This window comes from Pempheris klunzingeri, chromosome 18, assembly GCF_042242105.1.
Source record: "Pempheris klunzingeri isolate RE-2024b chromosome 18, fPemKlu1.hap1, whole genome shotgun sequence".
Taxonomy (NCBI): Eukaryota; Metazoa; Chordata; class Actinopteri; order Acropomatiformes; family Pempheridae; genus Pempheris; species Pempheris klunzingeri.
The window spans coordinates 2,233,787-2,261,190 of record NC_092029.1 but is presented as its reverse complement, the minus strand read 5'-3'; the positions used below and the strand labels follow the sequence as shown (position 1 = coordinate 2,261,190).

Here is a 27,404-nt window from a genome sequence, read left to right as displayed (position 1 = left end):
GCTTCGCTCTTTTTAGGAGGATTTATTTACTCAGACTTTATAAGAAACAGCGAGTGTTGAGTTCTACAACAGAAAGTCACGACAATCCACCAACCTGGAGGATCGCAGCAGCTAACAACACCGTAGATTAGTGGTGGATCATTTAATCTGTGCTCCGTCAGCTTGATCACACAAAACAGCGTCTCCGTCATCGTTCCCGCTCGTTCCTCATGACATGAAATGCTCTAAATACGACGAGGTGTTCTTTCTCTGTCCATCATCATCATTTCACAGCAACACGTGACAGAGTCATTTCACAACCGTGACTTTTTGACAAGTCATTTTTCTTTTTGTTAGCAGAGCACCAGTCATAGTTTCTCTGTCAGCGTCTTTATCAGGTTCGGTAATGCTGCTGCTGCTGCTACTGTACAGAAAAGCCTCCACACATTGAGGTTTGCATGCTTTAAATTCTGGAAAAAGAGAGTCCTGATGTGGAGTCAGCACTCGGGCCTGGCAGATATTCTGAGCTGAGGTACTGGAAACATCATCAGGAGAGAAAAAGTGCTTCAGAAAAGCATCTTTGGTCATTTCACAAGTTCTTATCGTGACCCATAACCGGTAGCATCATGTAAGCCACTTTTAAATAAACCCGTTGCTCATTTATTCTGATTTCCTGCTCAGCCGCATCCCAAAGATTCCCTCCTTTTGGACGCCAGATCTCCCAACATTCCTTCCTTCCGTCTCGTTGGACGGAGCAGTGGGGCTCCTCACAGCGCTGCAGCTCTTAACTGTAAAATAACTGAGGCAGCTGTGGGTTTATCACACACACACACACACACACACACACACACACACACACACACACACACACACACACACACACACACACACAGTACGTTTCTCCTTACTCAGATCTCCCTCGCCACATCTCCTCATGATGTCATTTTGTGGCGAGCCATGAGCGCCGCCTTTACAACATCTTTTCCTCGAAGCCGGGCTCCTCTGAGGCAGCGGCCGGTCAGAAGGAGTCCAGCCACGAGGAGGGTGGAGGATGGGTGGAGGATGGGGGGGGGGGGGGGGGGGGGGGGGGCGACGGCTGCGGTTCGCCACTTGTGGTCAGTCAGCGTCCACGGAAACGCAGAGGCATGTTTGACGGACCGCGGAGGGCAGACGCTGCTCGTGGTAACACTGAGACCTCGGGGAAGGAGGCGCAGTGTTTCCATTTCTACTTGAGGTTTCAGGGAGTCAGCAGGTAGAAGAGGAGCTCCTGTCGCTCTCAACACCTGAACAGCAGACTGGACGCTGGAGGGTTTCCAATAACAGCATCGATCGCTTCAGACTAAATCTGGAGTCTTGAACCCGATCATCAGTGCCGACAGTGAAAACACTAAAAAAAAATCCTGAGGAGATTTAGAGGATGTCTTGCTCTCATGTGGATCCCCCCCCCCCTTCCCTCCCTCTGTGCAGATAATATCAGCTATTACTGGCACCGGACCCGCCAAAATAAAGGCGGTGCAAACACAGAACTCCATTCATTGTTCAGGCGGTGCTTCCTTCCAGCTTTGGGAATCTTTTCAGGGCTCTTTTTTGGATTGTGACCTGATTAAAATTTAGTTTGACATCAAAATTAAACTTTCACTTCACGGACTCTTGGGTCAGAGATCTCACGTCAGGCGTTAAAAAAGTAGAGCTCTGCTGTAAGCTACTCCTGAGAAACACAGTGCTACGCAATAATTAAAGGATTAGACAGTTTTCCCCATGAAAAGACCAAAACCAACAACCAGATGGACCCACACACTGTTGCTTTTGGTCTTTTTCATGAGATTAGCTGACAAAAAGAAAAGCACAGACGCAGTATGAGACCAGACGTGCATTAAAAAAGGACTTTTTACATGGTGGTCACAGTAAGACTAATGAGGAAATGACAGACTGACTTAACTTTTGTGGACCTGATTACCACTTGTGTTTTACAGGCCCTTCAGGCACTTTTGGAATGCACCTTTAACCACTCACACTGATGTCTGGAAGCCCTGTTTGAGTTACAGGGTGTCAGAGGAGGATGTTTATACAAGTGAAGATGAAGATCTGCGCTAACGTCCTACAGTTCACCCTCGCTGCAGATGGAAAGTCCTCTCTGACCTCGGGTCAGTGGGACACGTTTCTCTCTCCAGCCGGTTTACCTGCAGTCGACCTAAAGCTGCCGCCTGATGTTAAAACTACGCCGACTGACCCTTTAATCAGTGACAGCAGAGTGTTTGTTTTACATCTCTGGACTGGGGGAGGTGCTGGTTGCTGACTTGACACTAGTGTTAACATCTTTTGAGTCCTTAAAAAGTCCAATTTGACATTTAGATTTCCATGGATGTTAATTAAACATGTATGTGACACAGTGACAGAGCAGCGGCAGCCGTTTAATCCGGCTTCTGTTGGAGCTGCAGAAACACTCGGCGTCATAGACGAGCAAGTTACTCATGAATTTCTGCTTTCTTGGTGCATTAAATTGGACTTTCTATGTTCTTTGTGTGACAGTACAACAGACAAGATAAGTGGGGGACTGACTAAAGTGATAAAACATACAAAGATCATCTGCTGAGTGTCGTTCAGGGAGGAATCTACTTCAGCAATGTGAGAAGTGGGCAACATTATGGATTAATATTATCAGATCTCATCCCAAAACTGAGAAAACCTCCCTGCTGACCAAACGTCTGCAGGATGTTCCCACCCGTCAGAGCATCTTTATTTCCTATCTGTTTGTTTCTGAGTTGTTTCTTTTGCTCTCTGAGTCTCCACTGGAAGCTCAGTTACTGGCAGGACCGTTAATCTATTCCTCTGCAGTCGGCGCAGATCGCCCAGCGACGGCTGATAGCTGACGCAGAGCTCGCGGGGGGAGGATCTTCACTCTAATCTTTGTTTAGTCCCGTCGGACCGCAGAGACGTTAGGAAGCCTTCAGGTATCCACAACAGATCTGTGTGTTTGAGATCCTCCCGCTGATGTGTTTAACAGCAGGGATGAATCAGAGATGCTTCCAGCACGGAGTTGGCTGGTTGGTAAAGAGCCGCGATGTGGCGGACCCTGCCACCTCTGTGGATCAAAGTTCACTTTCTAAATCACGTCCACGACGCCCCCGTCGGCTGCGAGGGTCGTCCCGCCCCACCTGACAGGCTTTTAAGGCTTTATGTTTACAGAACGACACCTTAGCGCAGTGGTTTTTATTGCTGCCGAAGGGTTCAGCGACAGTCAAAGTGTCAAAGGTTCAACTTCCAGGACGGGCATGTGTCCGCCCTGCAGCAGCGTCTGTGAGCGTGACACTGATCTCCTGCCAGCTATCAGGTTTATGGCCGACTCTGACCTCTGACCTCTCTGTGCAGGGAGGGAGGGGGGCGGAAAAAGGAGGAATTTCATGGTCGGGAATCAATTCTGCACCACTTTCTCTTTCTGCAAGAACGTCCTGAGAATTTTATCACGACTGAAACAAAAAGGTCTGAGAAAGAAAATCCTTCAGAAAAGGGTTTGTTTTTTTTTAAATTGGAGTAAATTCCTGAATGTTTCTTTAACACAAGACAGGATAATGAGTCCAGATGGGATTAAAATTCCCCCAAACGTCTTTACATTCCTCAGGTGCCTTCATATATTCCCTGCCTGAGGGAAAGGTTGCAGGAGAAAAAGACATTTTGTGTCAGAAAGGAGTTATGGCTAAAACTGCCCAGAGGAGCAGCACTATCAGGAGGCAGCTGTCACCAGAGGACAGCAGCTAATCTAAATCACTGACAGCCTCCTCTATTATTACAAATTGTTCAATGAGAGACTGCTGACACGGCAGCAGACGCGGTGTGCAGAGGCATGCTGGGAGGTAAAACCACAGAGCAGGAAGAATTCCCCTGTGGTCGGCTACCAGAGGCGAGCGCCCGCCGTCCAGAGAGGAGAGAGGAGGGATGGAGGAGGAGCGCCGCCTCACGCTGGCGCTCCTCGGCCGCTCTGATGTAATTGTTTAATAGCAAAAGCAGTGACCCAATATTTTCCAGGCGAGCTTCCCAGCAGGGACTGCAGAGCATTTCTGACGGTCTCCCCCCTCTCAGAGGAGCGAACGGATCCCCGTGAGACTCTGTGATTCTGCTGCTCGGCTGGTAAACGAGCGTCGCTGACAGCACCACAGCTCCGACCGCCGCTGTGCCTCCCGACCAAACCTCTGCGAGTCACATCAGGCCAAAGAAAAGGGTTGTTTCATAGCCGCTGCTCTAAACCACAGCTTGTGTTTCCTCTGTTGGCTCCGTGTTGGATTCCATCACTAAACTATGCTGCCATGTTGGCCGGGAAGAAGGGTTAAATCTGACATGACCAACAAGTTGAAATAAGGCGGTAAAAAACTAATGTTATGGTTGATTTTACTTGTGTATACAGACAGTGTGTGAGCAAGCTTGCACTCAGATAAATGAAAAACAAACTCGGTGGTTTGGCAGCGTGAACGACGGCCATCTTCAAAACGTTTCAATGCTTCTGACTAAAGAATATTCCAGTGGACAAACAGTCCTCATCAGGAGGTCGGCGTGCTTCCTTTTCTCTCACTGGTTTATCAGAGAAAGGCTGTGAGATGTGGCTGAAAGCTTCGGAAAAATCAATAAATGGACCTTGGGATTTTTTGTTAAACTGCCATTTCTGAAGCCAAGAATGAAGGTCAAAGCTTCAGTTTCTGATTTTCTGTGGCCGAACAGATTCCTGATTAATTGACAGAAAATGAATTGGCGACTATTTTAAAGACGCTCTGGTTTCAGCGTCTGTTGGCGTTGGACTGTTGTTTGGATACAACAAGACTGATTGTGAGTCTCATCTTGCAAAATGGACTAAAAATCTATTTTAATGTGTGAAGGATGAAATATTTTTCACGCCAACATGAGCCTTGAAATGTCTTCAAATGACCTGCTCGTTCTCCAAAGTGGCTCCGACTTGTAACTCAAACGTAATCGTATAAAAGTCGTACAGAAAAAGAAGATTACAGAGAGTCTTAACTCGTCTTAAAACGTCCATCACTCCTCCTCTGGCTGAACTTTTCAACCAAAACCAAATTCAGCGTGCGTCGGACTGTCTATTGATCGTTTTACAACATCCAGAAGATGCAGGCGGCCGCCTCCGTATGTGATCAGTAGGAATGAACCCCAGCCTGGCTCTGCAGCGCCGGAGCACCCTGCCTTTTACTACCTGCAGAGGACCATCTGTTTGTCGGAGGCCTCATAACGTCTCAGGAACACGCAGTTTCATGTGATGTCTCTGACTGTAATATACAACACATTGGGAATGTCAGGCATCCGCAGTATCTGCATGACCTCAGGGCGTCCGGCGAGAACAAAGCCGAGCGACTGGATTGATGCGTCGCGCCTCAAACTAAAAGATGTTACACAATCCGTCCGTTAAAGAAGCTTTGCTCTGCTCGACCTGCCGCCTGAGAGTCTTTTCATTGGCTCTGTCGCTTCTGTCTCAGTAACCCGCCGCAGATCTTTACCTTGTGGAAGCTTCCGTGGAAGATCCTCTTCACCTGGTCGGTGTCGAACGTCACCCTCTGGATCTCACCGCGCTCGTCTTTGTTGTAGAAGGAGATCGTCTGGCTGGAGGCTGAGAAAAACAGAGATGTTACACACTGATCTCCTTTTTTTTTTTAAATAATAATAATAAAAACTGGGGTTCAACACTCAAAGAAGCTGCCTTGAAAGAAAACATCTGACTTACTGTGAAAAGCTTTCTGGCTGCTGCTCAAAAAACAAGACCTGCCTTCTATCTGTGGCTCAGAGCGAATCATGCAGACTTAAAAACAATGTTCACATGAGGGACACAAACTGCAGCTACTGACACCAGCTCCCTTTAAAAGGAAGACGTGGAAGGTGAGAGCGAAGCAGCACATCGTTTCTGTTCAGAGGCTGGAAACAGCTGCAGCAGCCACGTCTTTCTTTTTTAATCATTAAACTATGTGAAGCTGGTCTAGTAGGAAGAAGGATCACATTGAAAAAGAGCAGAATATGAGACCTTTAAAAACCGTACAGTCTAGGCTGTTTAAATACATGTTTTATATGCAAATGACACATTTATGCATATTTGTTTCTGTGGTTGTTCTTGTGTTTGATAATTTTCCTCAAAATATGATCATTCTAAGCCTCCTTTATGCTGTTTTAACGTTTCCCGTGTGTTAATGCTGCAGGAGATAGTTAGCTTGGGTTAGCACACAGACTGGAAACAGGAGGAAACAGCCTGCGAGCTACCTTTGGCTTCGTCAATCAAATCTCCAGCTGAGTGTGAATAAGATAATTTCCCCTTAAGTCAAACTACTCCTTTGATTTTGTTCTCCCCGAAGAGGAGCTGGACCTCAGTGTCGTCCAACGGTTTTTATTTTAAGAATCAGAACAAGCGGCTCTCGGTGTTGAAGCCCAGCGGAGAGTCCTGCTGACAGACTGAAACCGAGCTTTACCAGAGCCAGCTGAGCCCGCGATGACACGAGGCTCTTGCGGTAAAAAGGGATCGGTTATCAGCCAAGACCGAAGCAGCCGGGAGGGCACACAACACAAAGAACAGAGGATGATATTTACGGTCAATAGTGATGCCGGTCTCTGGCTTGTGATCTTTGCTCGACACCTGCCAGATGTCGAAGGCCTGGGCGGGCGAGTCGGGCAGGAGGCGGATCATCAGGATGACGGTGTAGGCGTGGGGGAGGCCGTCAGGGTGGACCTCTCTGTTCATGAGACACAAAGAGACCACGTGTTAGATTCACTGTGAACGTGTCTGGGTTTAGCTTTCCTTAGGTTTGAGTTCATCCAGGTGAGACTCTTTGGAAACGAAAGGTGTTTTGAAGCGTCGTAAACAAACTGACGGATCGATGCAGCAGCAGAGCAGCAGCTCTTGTGTCCTGTTCTCTAAAATCCCTGTTTTATTGAATGTAGTCTGGTGTGTGTGCTGTTTGTGGTTAAACCAAAAGGATCTTCCAGGTCTCTCTCTGTAGGGATCCTTTCCATGATGCTGTCACACACTTAGAATAACACTCTGAGCCTGTCAGTGGATCAAACAAGCTCTTTTAGTGGACCTACTGTGATCAGTTGTCCCAAAGGATCTCGTTGCAGCCATTGCAGCCCGTTTGGTGGCTGCTGGCTGAGGTGATCTACTGGATCAATTCCAACACTCACCCTTTAAAGACAAACCTGAATGTAGCAACATAACAAGTAGATGCTTCTATTATGTTATGGCTTTCTAAGTCACCAGATTTCTACCCACTGAACACCTCTGGGAGGTTTTGGAGTGACTATTAGAAGTATTTTTCCTGCGTTGTTTAGTCTGGTTGCACTGGAGTCTGGGTCGGTTCCCCTCTTGGTCCGGTTTGTTTCGGCAGGTGTGAACACAGCGATGGTACTTGGGTGTGGAGCAAGAAAAGCACACTAGGACCCTCAATCTGACCCAACTACAAGAGACTGCAGAGCTACTAACAGCTACCTGGAGACTGGATCCAGGTCTGATTTGGTCTAAAAACAAAGTGCATTGTCGTCTCGACACTAAGGAAGAAACTCCTGAAGAAGCTGCTGTCTGCTTGTGTTTCCATTTAAGAGTGAATGTGGCTTTTAGCGATGCATTTGGTTCACTTGACCTTTTTCCTTCGTGAAATTAAACCAAACTATTTGGAAAACACACCAAGTTTCAGACCAGTGGAACTAAAGCCTTGAAAATACCCTTAGAGGGTCACTTTAAACCTCAAAACCTAAATCATTTTAATACATAACTTACGATACTAACGAACTAACTAACTACCGATACTACTGATATGCTAAAACATCAGTTATGTAAGGAATGAGCACTGTTTTAACTTACTACTTCTACATGAGAAAAGGATTTTAATCACTTTTCCATCACTGGTTCCCTTTTTATTGGAGAGCAGGATGTTTCTCATTTGTCCCTCTGATCTCACTACACATTTTGGAGAGTCAAACTTGGTAAACAGTCACATCTCAAGCTGTTTTCCACCACTCTGGTGCTGCAGCTGATACTGCGGACATGGGACGCCTGTGCTGGGTGGTGGCCAGTAGTAACAGTCTTGTTTGCGGTTTGGGTTTGCACTCAGCGGCCCGACGGAGGCTCGGAGGCGAGGCCGCGCTCTGTCGCAACCTGCAGCTCCGTCGCTGCTGCCTGACTTCACGCGGCGCCATAAATCCACTGACCCAGTTTGGGAAGGAGAATGAGCTCGATCAGCCCGAGCACGGCCGGGCAGGACGCTTCATGTCAGTGACACCGACAGCTTGGAAGTGTTTACACGATAAACGCCGATCATGTTTGCATGCATCAAATATTCCAAAAGAGACAGCGCTCCTGCTGAGCTGTTTACACGGCTCATATAAATGAACATTCCACTAATATTCCTGTTTACATGCAGCCGTGAATACTTTGATTAACACGGAAAACTCCCATGACGTACGTCCTGCAGCTATCTGCATGTCCACCAACCTGTTGATATCCAAGTCTTTTAGAAAATATGTTTAAAAGTATGTCTGTTTAATTCTATTGTCATTTATTTACACGATCTTTTCCAGTTTTTATTCTGCGTCATTCTCTCCGATGGATCCAGTGCCGTCTTGTGTCGTGTGATTTCATGTGAGACTCACGCCGACGGCTGCGTCAGGAAGGCGTCCTTGTGGAGTCTGTATGCCGTGTAGCTGTTGAAGGAGCCCGGCTCCATGGACACCCCTTTAACGTAGCCGTAGGTCTTCTCCGTCAGGTTGAACGCCTCGAGCATCCTGAAGCCTGAAACACAACAGATCAGGAGTTGTGAACTGAGGAATTAGGGGCAAGTTTTCGGTAGCTTGCGGTAGTTTTCGGTCCTGTTTTTCTTACCGGGAGACGTGAATCCATTCACGAAAATCAAGGGACACGCTGAGGAACAAGAATGAAGGAAAGTTACGACCTTTTACCACAAAGTCAGCAACTGTGAACAGACTGAAAACAGTTTCCAGGCTGTTACTCACATGATGTCGCCGTTTCACAAATGAAGGTGATCAGGTTTTCTTTGATGGTGTCGAAGGCATCAAAGTCGTCCACAACGAAGACGTGCCTCTCGCTGGGTTTGCTGCCGATCCCCTGCAACTCCACGAAATCCACATCGGCGACACCGATGGCGAAAACACTGTAACCTGAAGACAGAAGTAAAGTCAGAATGTAAACTAACAGATTGGCGTGCATGCGAAGACGTAACATAATAGATCACTGGTGTGATTTCTGCCTCCAGGAGCATCTAACAGACGTCACCCAACCACAGTTGCGATGGGAAACACTCGCTGCAGATCGCTAGTTACACTGGATGCTGCGCTACAGTCTGATGGTAACGCTCGGGTCACACCGTTACCTGCGTGCTGCAGCTTGGCAGCGCTCTTCTTCACCTCGTCCTGAGAGCGTCCGTCAGTGATCGCCACGACCACCTTGGGGACGTTTCTCCTCATTCCGTTCTCAACAGAAAAGGCCTTTTCATACGTGTGCTTCAGCGCCACTCCTGCTCAGCAGAGGAAGAACCGTGTCAGAGAAACAAACGACTGACAGACTGAGTCTGGCGTGTGGCGTGAGGACCGACCTGTCTTTGTGTTTCCTCCCTGGTAGCGGATGTGATGAAGGGCGGACATGGCGATACCTTTGTCTCGATAAGCGTTCAGCCTGAACTCGGTCTTTGCGTAGTCGCTGTACTGCACAAATGACACCTGTTTGGGAAGTTACATCACTGACATTAGCAGGAAATCAGGTCAAGTACAGGAACATAAGAACTACGGATGCTGCCTCAGGACTACAGGTGCTTCTTAGGGACTACGGATGCTTCTTAGGGACTACGGATGCTTCTTAGGGACTACGGATGCTGCCTCAGGACTACAGGTGCTTCTTAGGGACTACGGATGCTTCTTAGGGACTACAGGTGCTTCTTAGGGACTACGGATGCTTCTTAGGGACTACGGATGCTTCTTAGGGACTACAGATGCTTCTTAGGGACTACAGATGCTGCCTCAGGACTACAGGTGCTTCTTAGGGACTACGGATGCTTCTTAGGGACTACGGATGCTTCTTAGGGACTACAGGTGCTTCTTAGGGACTACAGATGCTGCCTCAGGACTACAGATGCTGCCTCAGGACTACAGGTGCTTCTTAGGGACTACAGGTGCTTCTTAGGGACTACGGATGCTTCTTAGGGACTACGGATGCTTCTTAGGGACTACAGGTGCTTCTTAGGGACTACAGATGCTGCCTCAGGACTACAGATGCTGCCTCAGGACTACAGGTGCTTCTTAGGGACTACAGATGCTGCCTAAGGACTATGGATGCTGCTTAAGGACTACAGGTGCTTCTTTAGGACTTTAGCAGATGAAAACCTTTAACCTTTGATGCTGTATTTTGAAAAGAGAAACACACGAATAAAATCATGTTAAAATTTGTAAAATGAATTCTGAAGTCGCACTAGAGATCTTCACAGGTCTACCTGGGTCCTGGGACCTGTGTGGGTATACACCTGTCAACCTTTTATCTGTGATTACCAGAATTGTGAAGGTTCGTTTGACCTGCTGCTGCTATTCTGGTTGGTTTCTTCTTGTTGGATGTTTGTTTTAGTGGTTTATTTTGGACTTTTATGAGCTCCATGACTTCCTTCCTCCTCTGCGTTAATCCACTGAGCTTTATTACTGTGTGCGTGTTACTATGATGTCTTAATTGTGCAAATAAAAACAAAAGAATTGCAGCATGACGCCAGCGTGCACCACTATCATCAGTGCAGCGTTTTCTGTACAAACCTGCATCCCCGAGGATCCGATGACGTCGAAGGCGCCGATCATGCCGGAGACAAAGTGCACGACTTTAGTGAAGCTCTCCTCGCCGATGCTCCACGAGCCGTCAATGAGGAACACCACATCTGCTTTGGCACCTTTGCAAACTGAGGCGAGAGAAAAACGAGTCAGCGTGGAGCTTTTAAAGTCCACCGGCGAGACCTCGGGGCAGCATCGCAAACACCAGCAGAGAAAATGGCATCATCACACGGCATAGTTATTGTTTGCAGGCTGCAGCGCATAAAAAAGTCAGCAAAACAAAACCATTGAGAAAAATGACGTGATGGGGCCATGTATAGTAATTATGGGTTTCACTGATAAAAAACTCTGGCAAAACAAAGCAAACAACATTTGGTGACCAGAAGGGTTGAAAGTGAGCTCCCATTAATGGGAAAACACAAAAGCTTTGAATAATCTCTGCCTTATGTGATGCACCTCACTTTGTAATCTCCATCTTTCCACCTGGTCACAGACTTCTGACATTTCACACAATATCAGAAGACACAGACGGATTGTTCACACCAGCCTCTCTTTGTTTTTTCAGCACCAAAGTCGCTGTTTTCCCAACCTTCCCCCCTTCCTGCGCCCCACAGAGCCAGCAGCACATGTGGCGGCCATTAATTCGCCGCTGGCATCCAGAAGGAGTCGCGGCTCGAACCGTCGGCGCGGCCAAAACGCAGCACTGAGGCGTTTCCAATCAGAGCCGAGCTTGAATGAACAGACTCGATCCATTCAGTCCTGGTGGATGATCGATGTTTTCCTCAAACTGCTTATTAAGGCTCGCGGCCGTGTTGGACCTGAATGTGGCAGCAGGGACTCCGTCTACGCTTCCTCGAAAATCAAGCATGAAATCAAGCACGAAGCACCCATTGGTTGGCTTTCACTTCTAAATCTTCTATTATTTTTAAACATATTAACAGTAGATTATGTTTACCGGCCTCTATTTCAAGCTCTATGAGACTTTTTATCTGGTTAAACATCACAACACAAGCTCTGAACTGCTGCATTTCATTACAGGTATTTTATAATGACAGGTGAGGCGCATTTTGAGGCTACACAGAACATTTTTCACTGCTCTTCCTCTACGATGTGGACGATATTGCAGCTCATTTACTAGTGAAAAACAAACATGTATTCAAGATATTATCAGCAACCAGAAAGAAAGCTGACACTCAAAACGGTTACAGACCAAACCTCCAACAAAGGCTGAATGAAAATGTAGAAAATGGCCTTTTTTCATTGATAAATTCTGTTTGCGGCTGTAAGAACAGACGTGTTATTTAAATGTAAAGTATGAAAGTGTAAGTATTTCTTGAGGAGAGACACACACGTACCTGCCCACGCTGGGGGGATGGTGGGTGGAGGCGTTGGGGTCGGCGGCAGCGTTGGAACTGGAGTTGGCTTCACCACTATGAGAAACCAGATCAGTGACAAACTGTGTCATTAATGTTATTTGTAATTAATACAGAACGACTGTAAACACGTCTGTGCGTGTGATGAAGTCATTGTTTTGGATCAGGGGTTGAATCTCAGACACCACGCTGGAAAAGATGCAGCTTGTTGCTATAATCATGTTTTCTTTTTCCTCATCTGAGGCTCTGGGGGGGTTTTATGTCTGTTTCTCCATCAGTGATGTCGAGGCTGCTGGTTTATGATCAACAGAGAACTGTCAACATTCATTTATGTGTAACATCTCAAACACGCCTGGTTTGATTTTAATGAAACATTTGATGGGAAAAACATCAATTTTTGTCCAATTTATGAATCAATACGTCCGCTGCTCTGTCTCAAAAGAAACAGACACCAATGACGTAGAAAGAATCTGAAACATTTTTTATATTAAAACATAAAAATCTACATTTATTCCAGATGTTGTTTAAACAGCACATCTGGTACGTGTCTGTTAAATAATGTGGGCACCACTACATTTTAATTTTAATATTATAATTCATTATAATAATACAATAATTAATATATTAATTCATGAATTTTCAGCTTTTATTAACAGAAAAGACAATACCACACTTAGCTAATAAAAACCATTAAAGCCAATTAGGGAAGATAAACACAGTCATGTAAAATGCCCTAAAAGTTTGTAATAAAGGAAGACAAATTCAAATAATTTAAATATAAAATAAAATACAGTTAGGTAAAAACTACTAGAAGTGGAGGTTTGGAGGTTTAGGATCAAATATCTAAAAAGTCCAACAGGTAGAAGAGTTTAAGGGAGCTGTGTTTTGTTCCAGGTGTTTTCTGATGAAGCCTCCAGTCTGAAGAGTTGCACATCAGCTCGGACACATTCAAACACATTCAAACACACGAAACAACGGCTCCACGTCCTCATGAAACACCTACGTGTTCTCTCCTTGGCGCTGACCCCCGGACCCTCCAGATTGGGGGTCTGAACGAAGACGGTGGCGGTGTACAGGGCGTCAGGAGAGAGCCCGTCAAAGCAGTACTGAGGCAGACCGGCGGGGATGGTGATCTCGTGTTGTCCTTTACTGGAGGCTGCAGAGAGAGGGAGAAAAAAAAGTAACTCACATCAGTTTATTTCTGTCTGTTTGCTCTAAATCTGTTAAAACACCTGAAAACACTTGACTTTCATTATATTTACACACTTTCTGAGGACGCAGAACCACTCAAGCTAAGCCAGAGATGTTCCTGAATATCTCACTCATTCTGGTGAATGTGTTTGTTATAGCTCAGCTTTTATCATCAAACCTGCCTCTTCATGCTTGTATATGTGACAATCAGTCTTTTCTGATTTACGTCTGATTCAAACCAGTAAAAAGGAGCTCATCTCTCCTGTGGAACATGAAAACTCTTCTGACTCTGGAGAACGTTTTGTTCTAACAGGACAATTTATGGAGAAAATAAGGGTCTTCAGGGTCTCGGACTCGTTTTACTCGTTCAATCTAACTTTTTTTAAGTTAAATTGACATTACTTGTGAATATGAGACTACAGCTGTCTGTTTTCACCCACCATCATGCAGAGAAACCACATTTTTCAGCTTTTTCAGCTTTTGAATTTGTACTTCTGTCAGCGTTGATGGATTTTCTTAAAAATAAAAGGTTCGTTAATGCTGCCGAACAACAGCTCTCGTCCTCGTCCTCGTCCGCCGTGATTCACTTTCCCAGTGAAATGTTTACAGCTCTGCGCGGCGCTGCGGTGATATATTGGTAATAAGCTCTCCTATTTACACTGTGCGCTTTAGTAAGCACAAGCAAACAACGCCTGTTTATTGCAGAGACAGCTGCCACGGATGACGGCCGCTACTTTTCAGCGTCCTGAGAGAACACATGACAGAATGACAGAATCCAGCAGCTCTGGTGAAGCAACTCTTCTAGAAGGAGCTCGAAAACATCAACAGGTTACGATCGAAGCCACTTATTATAAAGTGTTCTGGGAAAAACAGGCACGCCTCCCCGTCAGATCTCCTCCAGAACGGTGGCCCTCGTTCATCACACAGATGATCCCTGAAACATTTCAGCTTCTTATTAGATAATTCTGACTAACCAGTGTTTCCATGGGTTTTAAAATAGGGAGGGAACATCACTGGAGAAGCGATCTGTGGCCTCGCCCGCACTTTTTCCACTTACTCATCTCACCGCCGCCTCCGACCGCTGTTTGCATTTCCATTTGAGAACAAACAGTTGACTGATTTGTTGACTTGAGAGTCTGCTGCCTTTCACGGGGACGAGGAGGAGGATTCCTGATCCTCTGGTAGTGGTTAACCCGCCATGAGTCTCACGCTAGCAGACTCGTATTTGTTCTGGCAGCCCGTCACAGCGGCCCGAGTGCCTAATGACTACCATATAGATATTCAAATATGGATGGATGCTCCCTTCCTGGGTTTTTCCTGCTCTTTCACCGCTCACCCGTGTCCATGTGTGAATATGAACCAGATGGGATTCAAAGACCCCGCAGTAATTGAAAAGGATGTAATCTTTGCAGACATAGACACAATTAAAGCTTGGTGGTCGGATGCTTTCAATCCAGGCCAAGACTTGCATCCTGCTTCGAGTAATAATCACAAGAAGGAGGCTTAAAGATAAACAGTCTCTGAGTCTAGACGTGATCCCGACACAGTCTGCGAAGGATCTGCAGCCTCAGAGATGAGCTCATGTGGAGATACGCCTCCAAACATCTGCTGGGAGTCTCACTGTGCATGCATCACCTCAAAACCAGTCACCTCCGACCAGGAGAGGACCACACCGCCGCCACCAGGTGCACACACACACACACACACACACGTGAATCTAAAGCATCCACGGTGGACAGCTGACCACAGCTGTGGTGAGAACGGAGGAGACTTACGGTCCGCGGGGTTGAGCTTGATGCGGTACGACGTGGCCGCCCTGTGAGGAGTCCATTTGATGCAGAACTTGTCGTGGTCGACGTTGTAGGTCTCAATGTTGGTCACGTTCAGGTAGACTGCAGAGGAAGAGGACATACAGACACATTTCAGCACAGTAGAACTTATTATTACACTGATCTGTCAATAACTGCATCAGACCAGTGCTCTGATTAAAGACTCTGATCACTCTAATCATTCTAATCTGCAGAAAGAAGTCCACATCCTCGTCCTGATCCACCATCAGTGGAAAGGTTCCATTTAACCATAAAGCTAAGTATGCTAATGCTACGAAGGATACAGAGTTTATGCTGCTGTGGATCCTTTTTAAACCCATGTTTTCAACAATAATACTTGATTAATAAAACCATTTCTAAATCAGTAGAAGCCAGTGGGATAACACACAGTGATGGAGTCTTTATCTCAGAAGAGATCAGATGGAGGAACAATCTGTTTGTTCAGATGCTGCATTTTATGTTTTTTGCTGAATGAAGCGAAGACAGAAAGTCTCCTTCTGTCTGCACATGACTATTACGACACATCTTATCTCTTGTCTCGGCATCTTATCTCTCGTGGTTTGAGCCTGAGCAGATAGTTTAGGAGGCTCAGTAATGTCTGAACAAGCCAGAGCTGTTTAAATGTTATTTAGTCCATAACAGATCTAAAGGCGTTTGAGTGACTGAAGAGTGTTTTCAGACAGGATGATGTTTTATCAGGTTAAAACTGAGACTTGAAGGTTACAAGTCTCATGCAAGTCAAGTCTTTTTGCAGTTTTAAGTAAGTCAAAGAGTTTTATTTTCTTTAGTTTAGTCCAAGTTTTGAGTCTCAGCTCTGCCACAAGTGAAGCTCCCTCTAACTCCTCACAAAAGACAAGCTGTCCAAATGAGGAAATATGTTGGATTCGGATCAACTGACTGGTTTCTGTTTGTCCTTTCACACGGTTGCTGTACATACGTGTGGTCCCCTGTCCAGCGAGCGGAGCGCTGGCACCGCCGGTGTACTGAGCGATCACTTTCACATCGTAGGTGGTTCCCGGCTGCAGGTTGGTCAGAGTGTAAGAGGTCACGTCGCCGACGAAGAAATCTATGGACTGGTCTGTGCCTGGAGAGACAGGAGGAAGAGTAAGAAGTGAAACAGGTGTGGAACTGAACTAAACACTCTAAAGCACAAATACTGAAGACAGCAAGTGATAAATGGGCCTCTGAGTGACTCAGCTGAAAGCTCCAGAAGAAGCCAGTAAAAGTGGGCTGTAGTAAAACAGCCTCACGAAGCTCAAGAATCAGAAAAAAGTGAAAAGAGCAGGAGCCTTTCAGCAGAAGTCCTTTTTCAGTCAGACGCTCTGAATCTGTTCCGGAGGTAAAAACTCTGTGGTGGTAAACCAGAACTGCAGGTGTGTTTCTGGACTTCACTCTGACTTCATCTCAACGTCAAATTTATTCATTTCTCTTCAGATTTGAGTCCATTTGTCATCGCCTGCAGTCGCTGATCTTTTCTTTGTTTGTTCGGCCTTCGTAACCGTTTCCCAAAGCTAACAGAAAACATTGCAGCGCCTCCTCCTTCTCTCTGTGACAGACCGAACACTGCTGGGAGCTGGACGCTGCGTCTGAAAGCCGACTCCACTCCTGGTTTGTAACACCAAAGAGTACTAAAAAACATCCAGCGGTGGTCCACAGGCTTTAACTCACTTGATAAACGGTGACTGAACAGAGATTTATTAGAACTTTAAACAAAGAATGAGCTGGTTTTCTATTTTTCTTGGAGAAGTATCTGCCGTGCAGCGATGACAGCAGCTGGAAAGTATTATTTCTATCCTTCATTTTCTTTATTTGACTTAAGTAGTGAGGAAAGGGACAAATCTTTCCCTTTTCTAGTGAAACAGACAAGCTTTACCTCTCTGACAGTCCAGAAATATTCAAATTAATCAAAGCGGCTCTCACCTGTAGGAGAGTAGGTCAGCCTGTATCCCTGGACAGGAGCTGGCACCGGGTCCCAGGCCACCCTGAACCTGGTGTACCACTCATCTGAGACGCGGAGGTTTCTGGGACTCAGCAGGCCGACTGGGACACAGAGGAGACACGAGTCAGCAACAATCAGGCTGTGGAGACAACATGGCTGCCTTTTCATTTCTACTGGACTAGACTGGAGGTGAGTGGACTCAGTGAACTGCTGCCTGTTCCTGATGAAGCCTCAGCAGATTTCTGTGAGATAAGTGACTTCATCTTGAAGTGGAAACCTTAAAAAGCGAATTTAATGTTTTCTTTATCACTTCATTTCAACAAAACACCACTTACATCGTATAAAAAGTCGTTCCCTGAAGCTCATCAGTGTTTAAAGTTTTTAAAATGTGATAAAAAAACAGAAAAAAAGCTGCCAAATGGGAGAAAAACCTGGTACTTCTGGGTGAATGTGACTCTCTCTCAGCTGTCAGATTCTTCTGCTTCGTCAAAACTAAACCTGAACACCGACTCTCTTCCTCCCCGAACACCTCCGCCCTCATCCGTCATGTTTATCAAAGTCATTATATGTAACACACGTGTTTAGATTTCAGTCTCCACTCGGCCTTGTTGAGCGAGCCAAGCGGCTGCTGTTCGAGCTTGGACTGATGCCTGAAACACACACTCACACTCACACACTCAGAGTTTCTACTGTGTGTATCACCAGTAAAGAGCTCTAACTCCCAGCGGTCTGAGCTCCCCACGTTAACATGTGTTGGCACTGTTGACTAATCTGTGTCTACTGTATTTATTTTCGCTGCTCACACACTCACACACTCACACACTCACACACCGCTCGGCCCGGAGAGCTGTGAGCTGTTGTTCAGCTCAGCTGTTGCCTGAGCAGCACTGAGTTCACAGGTTCGATCCCTGCAGCGCCCCGTGTGACCACGGCGAGACACGGGTGCAGACGCTGAGGGATGTTATCGAGGCTGCAGCGCGACTTTGGTCTTAATGTTAGTTTCTGTTTTATTTAAGACTTTTTTTTGACGTATTACAGATAAAAACTGCTTGTTTCTTAAAGGAACAGTCCACTGAAAATCTGACTTTTAGGTATCGACTTCTTCCTCCTCCCAGAAGTTTGAAAGTGGCTCTGATAATTATGTTCTATTATCACCTCCTCATCGCTCCAAAGCTCCGCTGGAAGTTGTGAATTTGTGATTTCTTGGTAAAGAGACGACGGAGGTGCTGCAGGAGCAGTTCAACGCCCTCCTGTTGGCGTTTTTGTGACTTTTTCCGGACGGTCACGGTTGTAATTGACAGATTCTTTGTCTGTGGAGGGTTTTAAGGTGCTAAGAGGCAACAGATGACTCTTCAGAGTCAATATGAAAACTGGTGATCCCAAAAGAATGAAATAAAACAGGTGATTCTTTGTTTAAATCAACAATTTTGAATTTTCTGTCAACGAAAAAAACATTTTGTGTTCAACTCAAATGACACTGTTTTTAAAACGTTATTACTGACACTGACCATTTAAAAAAAGCCAGTTTCTCTGTTTCAGAACAGGAAACAGGATTAGGACAAACAAGCACAAATTCCTCTGCTGTTTCAGTGGAATCACCTCTTCTCTTAAATCCTGTTGGCTTCCTAACTATAGTCCTCAGTATGGAGCAATCACCGTGTTGCTGCTAAAGCTGAAATCTGTGACCTTCAACACAGAAACCTGCCTTTTATTTAAAGCAGCCACTTAAAAAACAGTCTGAAAGATTGTCTTACAGACACAGTTTCAGGTGTCCATCTCAGATACACTCCTGTCTTTGTCCCTGCAGCTGTCGACAGGCTGCTCTCATTTTACTCAAGGTGACATCTTTTTAGACTTAAAGGCTGTCTGGTGTTTTAGGCGCTGGGCTCAGAGCACTGCCAAAACACAAAGGACCTACCTGCAGACCTGTGCCTGAACGCATCCTGTGTACACACAGGGTGCTGACGGAGGACCAAAGCTGCTCCTCACCTGCTGCTGTCACTGCACCACCTGTGCAGTAGTGGTGTGATGCTACTGGACTTAAAGGGCTATTCTGATGTTTTTAAACCATTTTTACATATTTTGGTGTCTAAATGACTGCTAGGTACAAAGAGTGTTTAAATTGATCGTGTAGATCGCCTCAGCCAGCAGCCACAACGTGATCCTTTGGGACAACTGCACCTGATCACTGTAGGTCCACTAAAAGAGCTTGTTTGATCCACTGACAGGCTCAGAGTGTTATTCTAAGTGTGTGACAGCATCATGGAAAGGATCCCTACAGAGAGAGACCTGGAAGATCCTTTTGGTTTAACCACAAACAGCCGTTATATCGCTCTCTGCACACACACCAGACTACATTCATAAAAACAGGGATTTTAGCTCACAGAACACAGGAGCTGCTGCTCTGCTGCTGCCTCCATCAGTTAAGTTTGTTTCTGCTACTGTGTGTCATGCAAACATTACGTTGAACCCAAACTAACCATTTAAAATGGTAAAGTCAGACAATAACACCAACAAACTAGCTGATCGACACAGCGGTAGACCAGCAACCAGCACTTAAAATTGCTGTTTTCGTCAAGGAGTGTGGTGGCTTTGAAGAGAGCGGTAAAACCTGGTCGATAGCTGTTTTTGTGAGCCAACACGTCTGAATCTGTGGTTATCTGTAGCTGCCTCACCTGTACGTCCGTTTCCATTGAGGGAGCCTCCGGGGCCCTCGGCGTAGACGGCCTCCACGGTGATGTTGTACGGCGTGTCGGGGAGCAGATTCTGCAGCATGGCGTTGTTTCTGTTCCCTGGAACCACAGCCTGGGGATAAAAAAACCACCACAGAGTCAGGTCATCCAAAGAGCCGCTCATTCAGGCTGATATAAACGCTGCCACGCTAGGAGCTCTCGTTCCCACACATCCACATGTTTGTACACAAGAGGGTTTGTGTGTTTGGTTCTTAAGACTTTCTGGTGGAAGAACTTTGCTTCATTAATTCACTGAGATCTGACTGTTAATGAACTCTGTGTGCTTTTTCATTCAGAACGACATGTTTTATGATTTTAGTACTATTTTTGGACTTTTTCTGTCACATAAGACATGAATTGGGTTTTTCAAACACAAAGTATTAACTGTTATTAACTGATTCACAGAATTATCATCCATCTATGCCTGCAGCACCAATATAGACAACATCTGCTGCCTGCTCACTGTCAGTTTTTACAATATAGATAATTAGAAAATAATAAACTTTGAGATCCCCAAAATAGAGGGTGTGTGATTTCAATTAGGTCTGTATTTCACACACTGGTTGAAATGACCCTTAAATGTATAAACTATGTATAAAGTTATGCAGAAATGCCTCAACCACCCGTTTTATTGATGATTTAAGGTCTAAAGTTTTCAGACTAATCCGTCTACACTAGCAGACATGACGAGTCAGGAAGTTGTCGGTGTTATGAAATGCTGAATTGGTGAATTTAGAGTTTTTTTCTATCAAAGAAGGAAGGAATCATTTTGCCAAAGTGTCCTGAAGCAGAAAATTGCAGGTCAGTTTGCTTTTGGAGGCTGCGTACAAACACAAGCCTTCTCCATTAGCCACAGATGCTAAGTTGTAATAATTGCGTGCGTTCATAAATGGTTAGAAGTTCCCGTGTCCGGCCCAGTCTGGAGCAATCCTTTCATCGCCGTCCCTCCGCTGCAGTTAGCTGACTCATGCTGAACAGGTGCTACGCTAACAAGCAGAGGCGGAGGAGCACAGCTGGGCCGTCTCCGCCCTCCACCACCAGTCCAACTCATTATTTAGGACTATTAATAACGTTATTATGGCCCAAATTACAGTGTTTGTTTAACAGAGCCTGTAATTAGTCTCACTAATCTGTGATTTATAACCCGGCCAAGCCAAGGGAACCCTGAGATGTGACTTCACCGCATAGTTTGCATGGAACATCACGGCGAACGGTGAGCAGCGAGAGTGTATCAAGAGTTTATCCAAAACAAAACACGTCATTAGCTGACAAATATCTCTCATTATTGTTCATTAGAAGTTATAGTTTGAACTTGGGGTTGTGTTTCTATTTGCAAACCCACATTCTGCTCATTTTGACGTTCATGCAGGTATGTGGAGGTCCGATTGGAACATTTTAACATGATTTAATGTTCAGGAACTTTTTATTTTTAGCAAAACAAACATGGCCGCTGCAGCTGTTTTCAGCCTCTGTCTGAACGCTGCGTTTTAGAAGAGCAGAATAAATTGATGTTTTCATGTTAGCTGGAGTTATAGAGGAAAAAGATAGAGTGGTGGACAGTCACATGACCAACAGACCCCCTATGACATCATAAAGGGAGCCCAATCTAAACAGTGTGTTTTCACACACATTAAACAGAGAGAGGACGGTCTTCTCTCAGAGTTTGAGGCTCTGTTGTCAAACCAGGGATGAATATTTATCATTTATATTATTATGGGACCTTTAAGTTTGATACATCAGTCTTGAGGAGGTTTTTCTGTCGTGTACTTACGAACTCTGTGATGGGGTCTCCGGTCATGGGAGCGTAGGAGATCTTGTACTGCCTCACGGGACCCTCTGCGTGGTCCCAGCCGATGGTGAGGGTGCTGGTGGTGGCATCAAACACACGCATGTTCCTCGGACCGGCACGCGGCACTGCAGCAGGAACGCAAATCCATTAACTGGAGCAGCAACACGTTTATACACAGTGCAATGTGTCTGATGATAAACTCCAGAGCTACTTTTTCATTTCTGGTTCTGAGTTCAGAAAAAACGTTCCTCGTCCATGTAGATAAAGAAAAAGTTTACAGGTGAAACAGCAGGTCCCAAAACTCAAAGCACTACACTGAATATAAAGCTGCTAGAATTAATTTAGACTCATTTTCATGTTGCAGTAACCTAGCTGGCTCATGTTAGATCTGTTTGTATGTGTTTCATGGTCAGTAAATTCAGTCAGTGTGACGTTTACGTGCCGTGAATTACAACAGCAACAGCACGATTTCCATTTAATGGTTAAACCAGACCACCTGCATATTTTCAGCATTTTATGTATAGCTGGGGCCACTCAAAGCTAAGTTTAATGGTCAATGCATCCAACTGAGTTTAAATGAGTTTATGACTAGCTTAACTGTGCTCAGAGTTTCCAGGACAAAAGGCAAAAGTTAGTTAACAGTCAATATTGACCTGAAGTTACCAGAATGTAACCCCACTTCTATGAGTACATATGTAGTAAGTGTGACGTGAGAGCATGAATGGATTATTTTAGTAGTTGTTTGCAGTAAATCATAGTTTTTAAGCTCCTTTGAATCATTAAGTGCTTCTCACGGTAAGAAATCATCATTTGTTCACTGGGTTTTAACACCGATGACCCTCTAATGCTTCCATGTGACTCAATGCAGATGTAAACGATGGCCAGCACGAGTGAGTCACTGGATTGTCCACATTGTTTGTACACAGTGTCAGCATGTCAGATTGCTGTTGTACATACGTGTTTTGCCGTTATCCTTGATTGCCGGTCCGGCTCCGTCGGCGTACAGAGCCGTGACACTGACCGAATAGGGAGTGTCCGGGATCAGGTTGTCCAGGAAGGCGTTGTTAAGATTTCCTGGAACCATGACCTTTTTGGAGAAGAAATCCAGAGGTTAAAGAGTATACAGACCCCATCATCATCATCATCATCATCATCATCATGACAGCCACAGCGGGGACGGTTCTGCCTATTCAAATGAGCCTCTTCGTGCATTACATAATGGTCTGGCAGTGATAATGTACATAATGACTTCACTGCTCATCCCCCATCCAGTTATCTCCGCGAGCGTCCTGCTGCCAAAGCTCTCCTGAAACACTAACAAAGGCCTGGGAGGTTAGACGCCAAAACAAATCATTCATTCGGTAAGTGGACTGACGGATAAACAGTTTCTGGTAGGAAGCAGCCGGAGAGCGCCGCGTCTGTCAGCGACTCTGAGCAGGTTCAGACACGCAGCTCGACGTGTTGTCTAACAACAAGGACCACTGAGGACTGTCTCTTGTCACTGGGATTATCACGGCATCCATCGCCTGCTTCTTAGCCAGGTTTGCCGGCGATAAAAATCAGGACCGTTACGTCATGGGAAATACATCCACCGGTTGAACTCAAGTCAACCCTCATCTGGAGTTTGGTTCAAGCAAATATCTCAAAGGGTTTTGGACCCAAAGCTTCTGGCACATCGGACCATGAAGCAGGTTCCTCAGTGATGATGTGGTTGATATTCCACAACTGGAAGCACATATATACATGAACGCCTGCTGCTCTGGGCTCAGATCCCTCCAGTCGACTCGATGGATTGGCAAGTGTCCTTTAAAAACACAACAAATGATGTCAGGCTGGAGGTGGAGTCGTGCAGTCATTTCCTGAAGGCCGAGCAGCTCTCCAGGGTCGAGACGTGACTCGCTGGTGGAGGTAAATCTCAGTGAGCGGAGCCAAATAAGTGATAGGCTTTTAAGAGGTATTGGGATTACTGTGTTAAGGAGTTGGCTGATGATCCACTGACATGGTATTCAAACTTTCTAGCTCTAAGATGAGCAACAGAAGTCATCGGTACTTTTGACTTTGACTTTACTTTTGTACTGTTCTTCTTCTGCTGCTGTAAAACACCTGAACGACTTCCCTGAAAATACAATCGCATCTGAAGGCACAAATTAGACTCAAAAGCAGTGAAAAATACAAGTTAAATGGTGGCAGCTGGCTTTAACAAATCAATCTACGTTTAAATGATCGGATGTCAATTCATAAAATATCGAGATTGATCTTTTAATTGCAGGTCTCAGGTCGTCTTGTACTATTTCCTTCCATTTCTGAAAAGTGTCTTGAGTTAACACTTGTTATAAATTGGTGCTGTATAAATAAAGATTGATTGATTGATGTTAGGGCACCAGAGTATGGACAGCTGCATGTCAATGTCTCAGCTCTAACTGTTTCAGAGCTAAGTCTGTAATATTTTGTGCATGGAAACATAGTTGGTGTCAATGGGAGCAAAATTCCTGCAACCAGCTTCCAAAATCTGGTGGGAACGGTCACATGAGGGTGTTATCTAATAGTTTCCACATACTTTTGGACATAAACTGCATATTTTCCCAAATTTCTACTCTAGAATCTCTGCTTAGGCTCTGCCCACTTCAGTATAACCCAACCAATGACACCAACCGAGGTTTTTCTCATTCAAAGCAGCACGGTCTCAAAATAAAGTGACTTCTGTTGATTAATATGCTTTCAGCAGCTTGTAAAATGAGGCCCGTAAATCTTGCTGGTACATCTTTGCATTTCTGAGCTCATCGTTGTGTCTCTGCGTGTCACTGTGTGTGCCAAAACAGCTTCCTCTCCAACCAAAACAAAATCAAAGCTAATTAAAATGAAATACAGCAGAAGTGAATATAGATAGAGGGAAATGGTGACCACAGGAGATAATAAACTTCTCAATGTGGTAACTACTGGGGCTGATAAGCTTCGCAGCATCGCAGCATCAAAGCAGATCCTAATCACTGGAACAGCCAAATTAGATTACGGCCTTATGTTCCCAAAAACTTCAACCATAGGAGCTGATGTCAGTCACAGATGTGTCCGGCGTGCAGCGTTTCCAAACTTCAGTCGCAGAGTTCAAACCGTTCGCCCTGTTTTCTCTCCCTGCGATCCAGATATTTGCACTGGTGCGTGAAATCAGTGCTGATGGAGAAATACAAAAAGCTGACAAGTCATGATTTCCATATTTAAGAGCATCGCTATAATAACCGCTGGTCAAACATCTGGGCAACATCAATGCAAACACTTAGCGAAACAAATGGGAACGGCCAAACAGGACCGCCTGTTGTTTCCATGAGAAAGGCCGACCCGGTGAAAGCTATGACCCTGCATTGATTTCACTGGTTTAATCAGATGTGGAGGAGAGATGAATAAAACTGATTTAGAGTCTCAGGCATTGAATGTAAATGCAGCCTGAGGCGAAGAGTTCAACTGTGCAGCACGCACTCAGGATACAGACCTGACAAGTCTCAAGTCAGGACCGATAAGTCACAGGTCGAGAACAAAGTCAAGACGGAAAAGGTTTAAGTCAAGACAAACATGTCCAAACTCCTCAAGACCTACAAGAGTCACGTCAAGATCAAAGGTCTCAACTCAAGACAAGTCACGAGTCTCACAAAAACTAAAGTAAAGACCAACAAGTTACACATGAAGCCCCAGGTCCAGACAAAAAGTTCCAAGCTCAGACAAATAAGTCAAAAGTAAAGTCAAGAACCACATCAAGACCTACAAGTCTCACAAAAAGTCCCAAGTCAAGACCAAAAAGTACAAGTTAGGACGAACGAGTCACAAGTGAAGATCGACTATACGAGTCTGAAGGTAAATCCCAAGTCAAGACCAGCAAGTCACATGTGAAGTCCCCAGTCTAGATCCAACATCATGTCAAATCCAACAAGTCCCAAGTCAAGAGCCAAGTCTAAACCTGCCAGTCTCTGCCTAAACTTTGTATCTATTCTTAAATAGAGTCCTTTTACATCTGCATGTGATAATCTGAGATTTCAGCTGTCTGTCCCCTGGTTTGCAACATGATTGGCTCATGTTGGATTTATTGTCTGCTGCACCCTTTGTGACTTAGAGAAGAACTCAGGTCCTTCAACTCATTCAAAGTCAAAAACAAAGTCAGGAAAGAAACGATGAGTCAATCAATCAGTTCGTCAAGTTACCTGCTTTTCTCTGTATTCTATCACTTGTGAGGGTGTCACCGTGGGCTCGGGGACATTTTCATCATTTCTTGGCATTTTAAAGATTAAATGAACAATCAATTAATGGTACAAATATAAAAACAATCAACAGATTACTTGATAATGAAAATAATCATTAGCTGTAGCCCTATCTGTGACGATAATCGGCTTTATCTTAAAACAAGCAAGACAAGAAAATGCTTATATGATGAGATAATCCCCCCTTTTTTCCAATGTAATTTCATTTATCTCAAGATTTTCCTGGAGTCACATCACATCTAACAAGAGTCGGCCTGCAGCCTTTGCAACAAGTTGATTTTGTAATGGGGAAAAATGTATTATCCAATGTGACAAGCAGAAATCTATAACTGTTTAAACGCTGAATCCCATGCCAGAGTTTGTTCTTTTCTTGTCTTTGCTCGTGTAGCTGTAATCCCTCTACTTTGTCAGTAGACACGGTGATCTCAGGGGAAACCACCTCTTCCTGCCCGTCGGGCAAATTCTGCTGCTAATGACAGTTTGTGTTTTAACAGCCCGAAGAGTTACTCACCGCCTCGGTCTGTCTGGCTCCGGACAGGGGGGTGTAAGACACCCGGTACTGCTGAACCTGGCCTGAGGCGGGCTCCCAGCGCACGTTCAGGCTGTTGGGGCTGGGGTTGTACACCTGGATGTTCCTGGGTGGCGTGCGTGGGACTGCAGGGTCACAAAGGTTAAGAGAAAGTGAAGTGAGGAAGGGGGGGAGTGGTGACTTTCTTCACTTAGGAACGAAACATCAAAACGAAGAGCTCTTTCCGAGTAACTCCCATTTTAGGACCCGGAAAATGACGGCTAATGCTGAAGGACTAACAAACACAAGTGATTACATTCCTGTCATCGTTTGTAAGTAAAGTGCCAAACAGAAACGGAGCAAATGTCAAGCCGAGGATTAGAGTCTCAGTTTAGGCTCTGCGTTTTTTAAAAAGCTACAGAGCGAATTAGAAACCAAATTCTTCAAACAGTTTACAAAAGGTCAGACCCTCACTGACCTTCTCAGTGAATGAAAGAAAACACATTCATAAATCTATTAGTGTTTGTTGTGTTCTGTCTCAGTGCTCAGAATTAAAACAAGCTGCTTTTTTTTTTTTGTTGTTGGAATAACTTCAAAAATGTCCCAACATTTAACGAGGGAATGAATCTTCGTCTTTGCAGCGGGACACGCTGCATCGCAGTCAGAGTCGAGGTCGAGCTCGAATAGCTGAGTGCAGCAAAAGTCTCCTGCAGCAGAGTCGTTTTTTATGGCGTCTATGTGGAGAATGTGTAGAGAGAAGTAGCACAGTTTTGGGTTTATGCAAAAAGCTCTTAACTTCCATTTTAAACCAAACCAGATGTGCATATCCCCGTGGTATTTGGAGCTTTACCCAATAAAACAAAACTAGATGCAGTAGGTAGACTTAGACAGAGCCTCTTCCTCAATAAGGAAACCTTCTCCCTGATGTTGTATAACCTCGCTGACAAAGAATCAGCAGTTAACACCTTTAAGGACACGGTCTGACAGGATGTTATACTTCTATCATCCAAGGACAAAATGACCTTC

General features: G+C 45.2%; 1 protein-coding gene across 1 annotated transcript in view; it reads right to left on the bottom strand.

Moving 5' to 3' along the window:
- col12a1b (collagen, type XII, alpha 1b) overlaps window positions 1-27,404 on the bottom strand; it is a 131,924-nt gene that overhangs the window by 17,968 nt on the left and 86,552 nt on the right. Inside the window, exons 46-62 of the mRNA XM_070849932.1 lie at window positions 26,382-26,524; window positions 22,584-22,713; window positions 21,609-21,751; window positions 19,781-19,910; window positions 17,087-17,206; window positions 16,104-16,250; window positions 15,113-15,229; window positions 13,150-13,302; window positions 12,129-12,203; window positions 10,762-10,901; window positions 9,564-9,687; window positions 9,342-9,485; window positions 8,965-9,129; window positions 8,834-8,872; window positions 8,605-8,743; window positions 6,550-6,692; window positions 5,475-5,584 (exon numbers count right to left, since the gene is read on the bottom strand). Of these exons, the coding sequence (XP_070706033.1) occupies window positions 5,475-5,584; window positions 6,550-6,692; window positions 8,605-8,743; window positions 8,834-8,872; window positions 8,965-9,129; window positions 9,342-9,485; window positions 9,564-9,687; window positions 10,762-10,901; window positions 12,129-12,203; window positions 13,150-13,302; window positions 15,113-15,229; window positions 16,104-16,250; window positions 17,087-17,206; window positions 19,781-19,910; window positions 21,609-21,751; window positions 22,584-22,713; window positions 26,382-26,524 (2,162 nt within the window). The remainder of the gene's footprint in view (window positions 1-5,474; window positions 5,585-6,549; window positions 6,693-8,604; window positions 8,744-8,833; window positions 8,873-8,964; window positions 9,130-9,341; window positions 9,486-9,563; window positions 9,688-10,761; window positions 10,902-12,128; window positions 12,204-13,149; window positions 13,303-15,112; window positions 15,230-16,103; window positions 16,251-17,086; window positions 17,207-19,780; window positions 19,911-21,608; window positions 21,752-22,583; window positions 22,714-26,381; window positions 26,525-27,404) is intronic.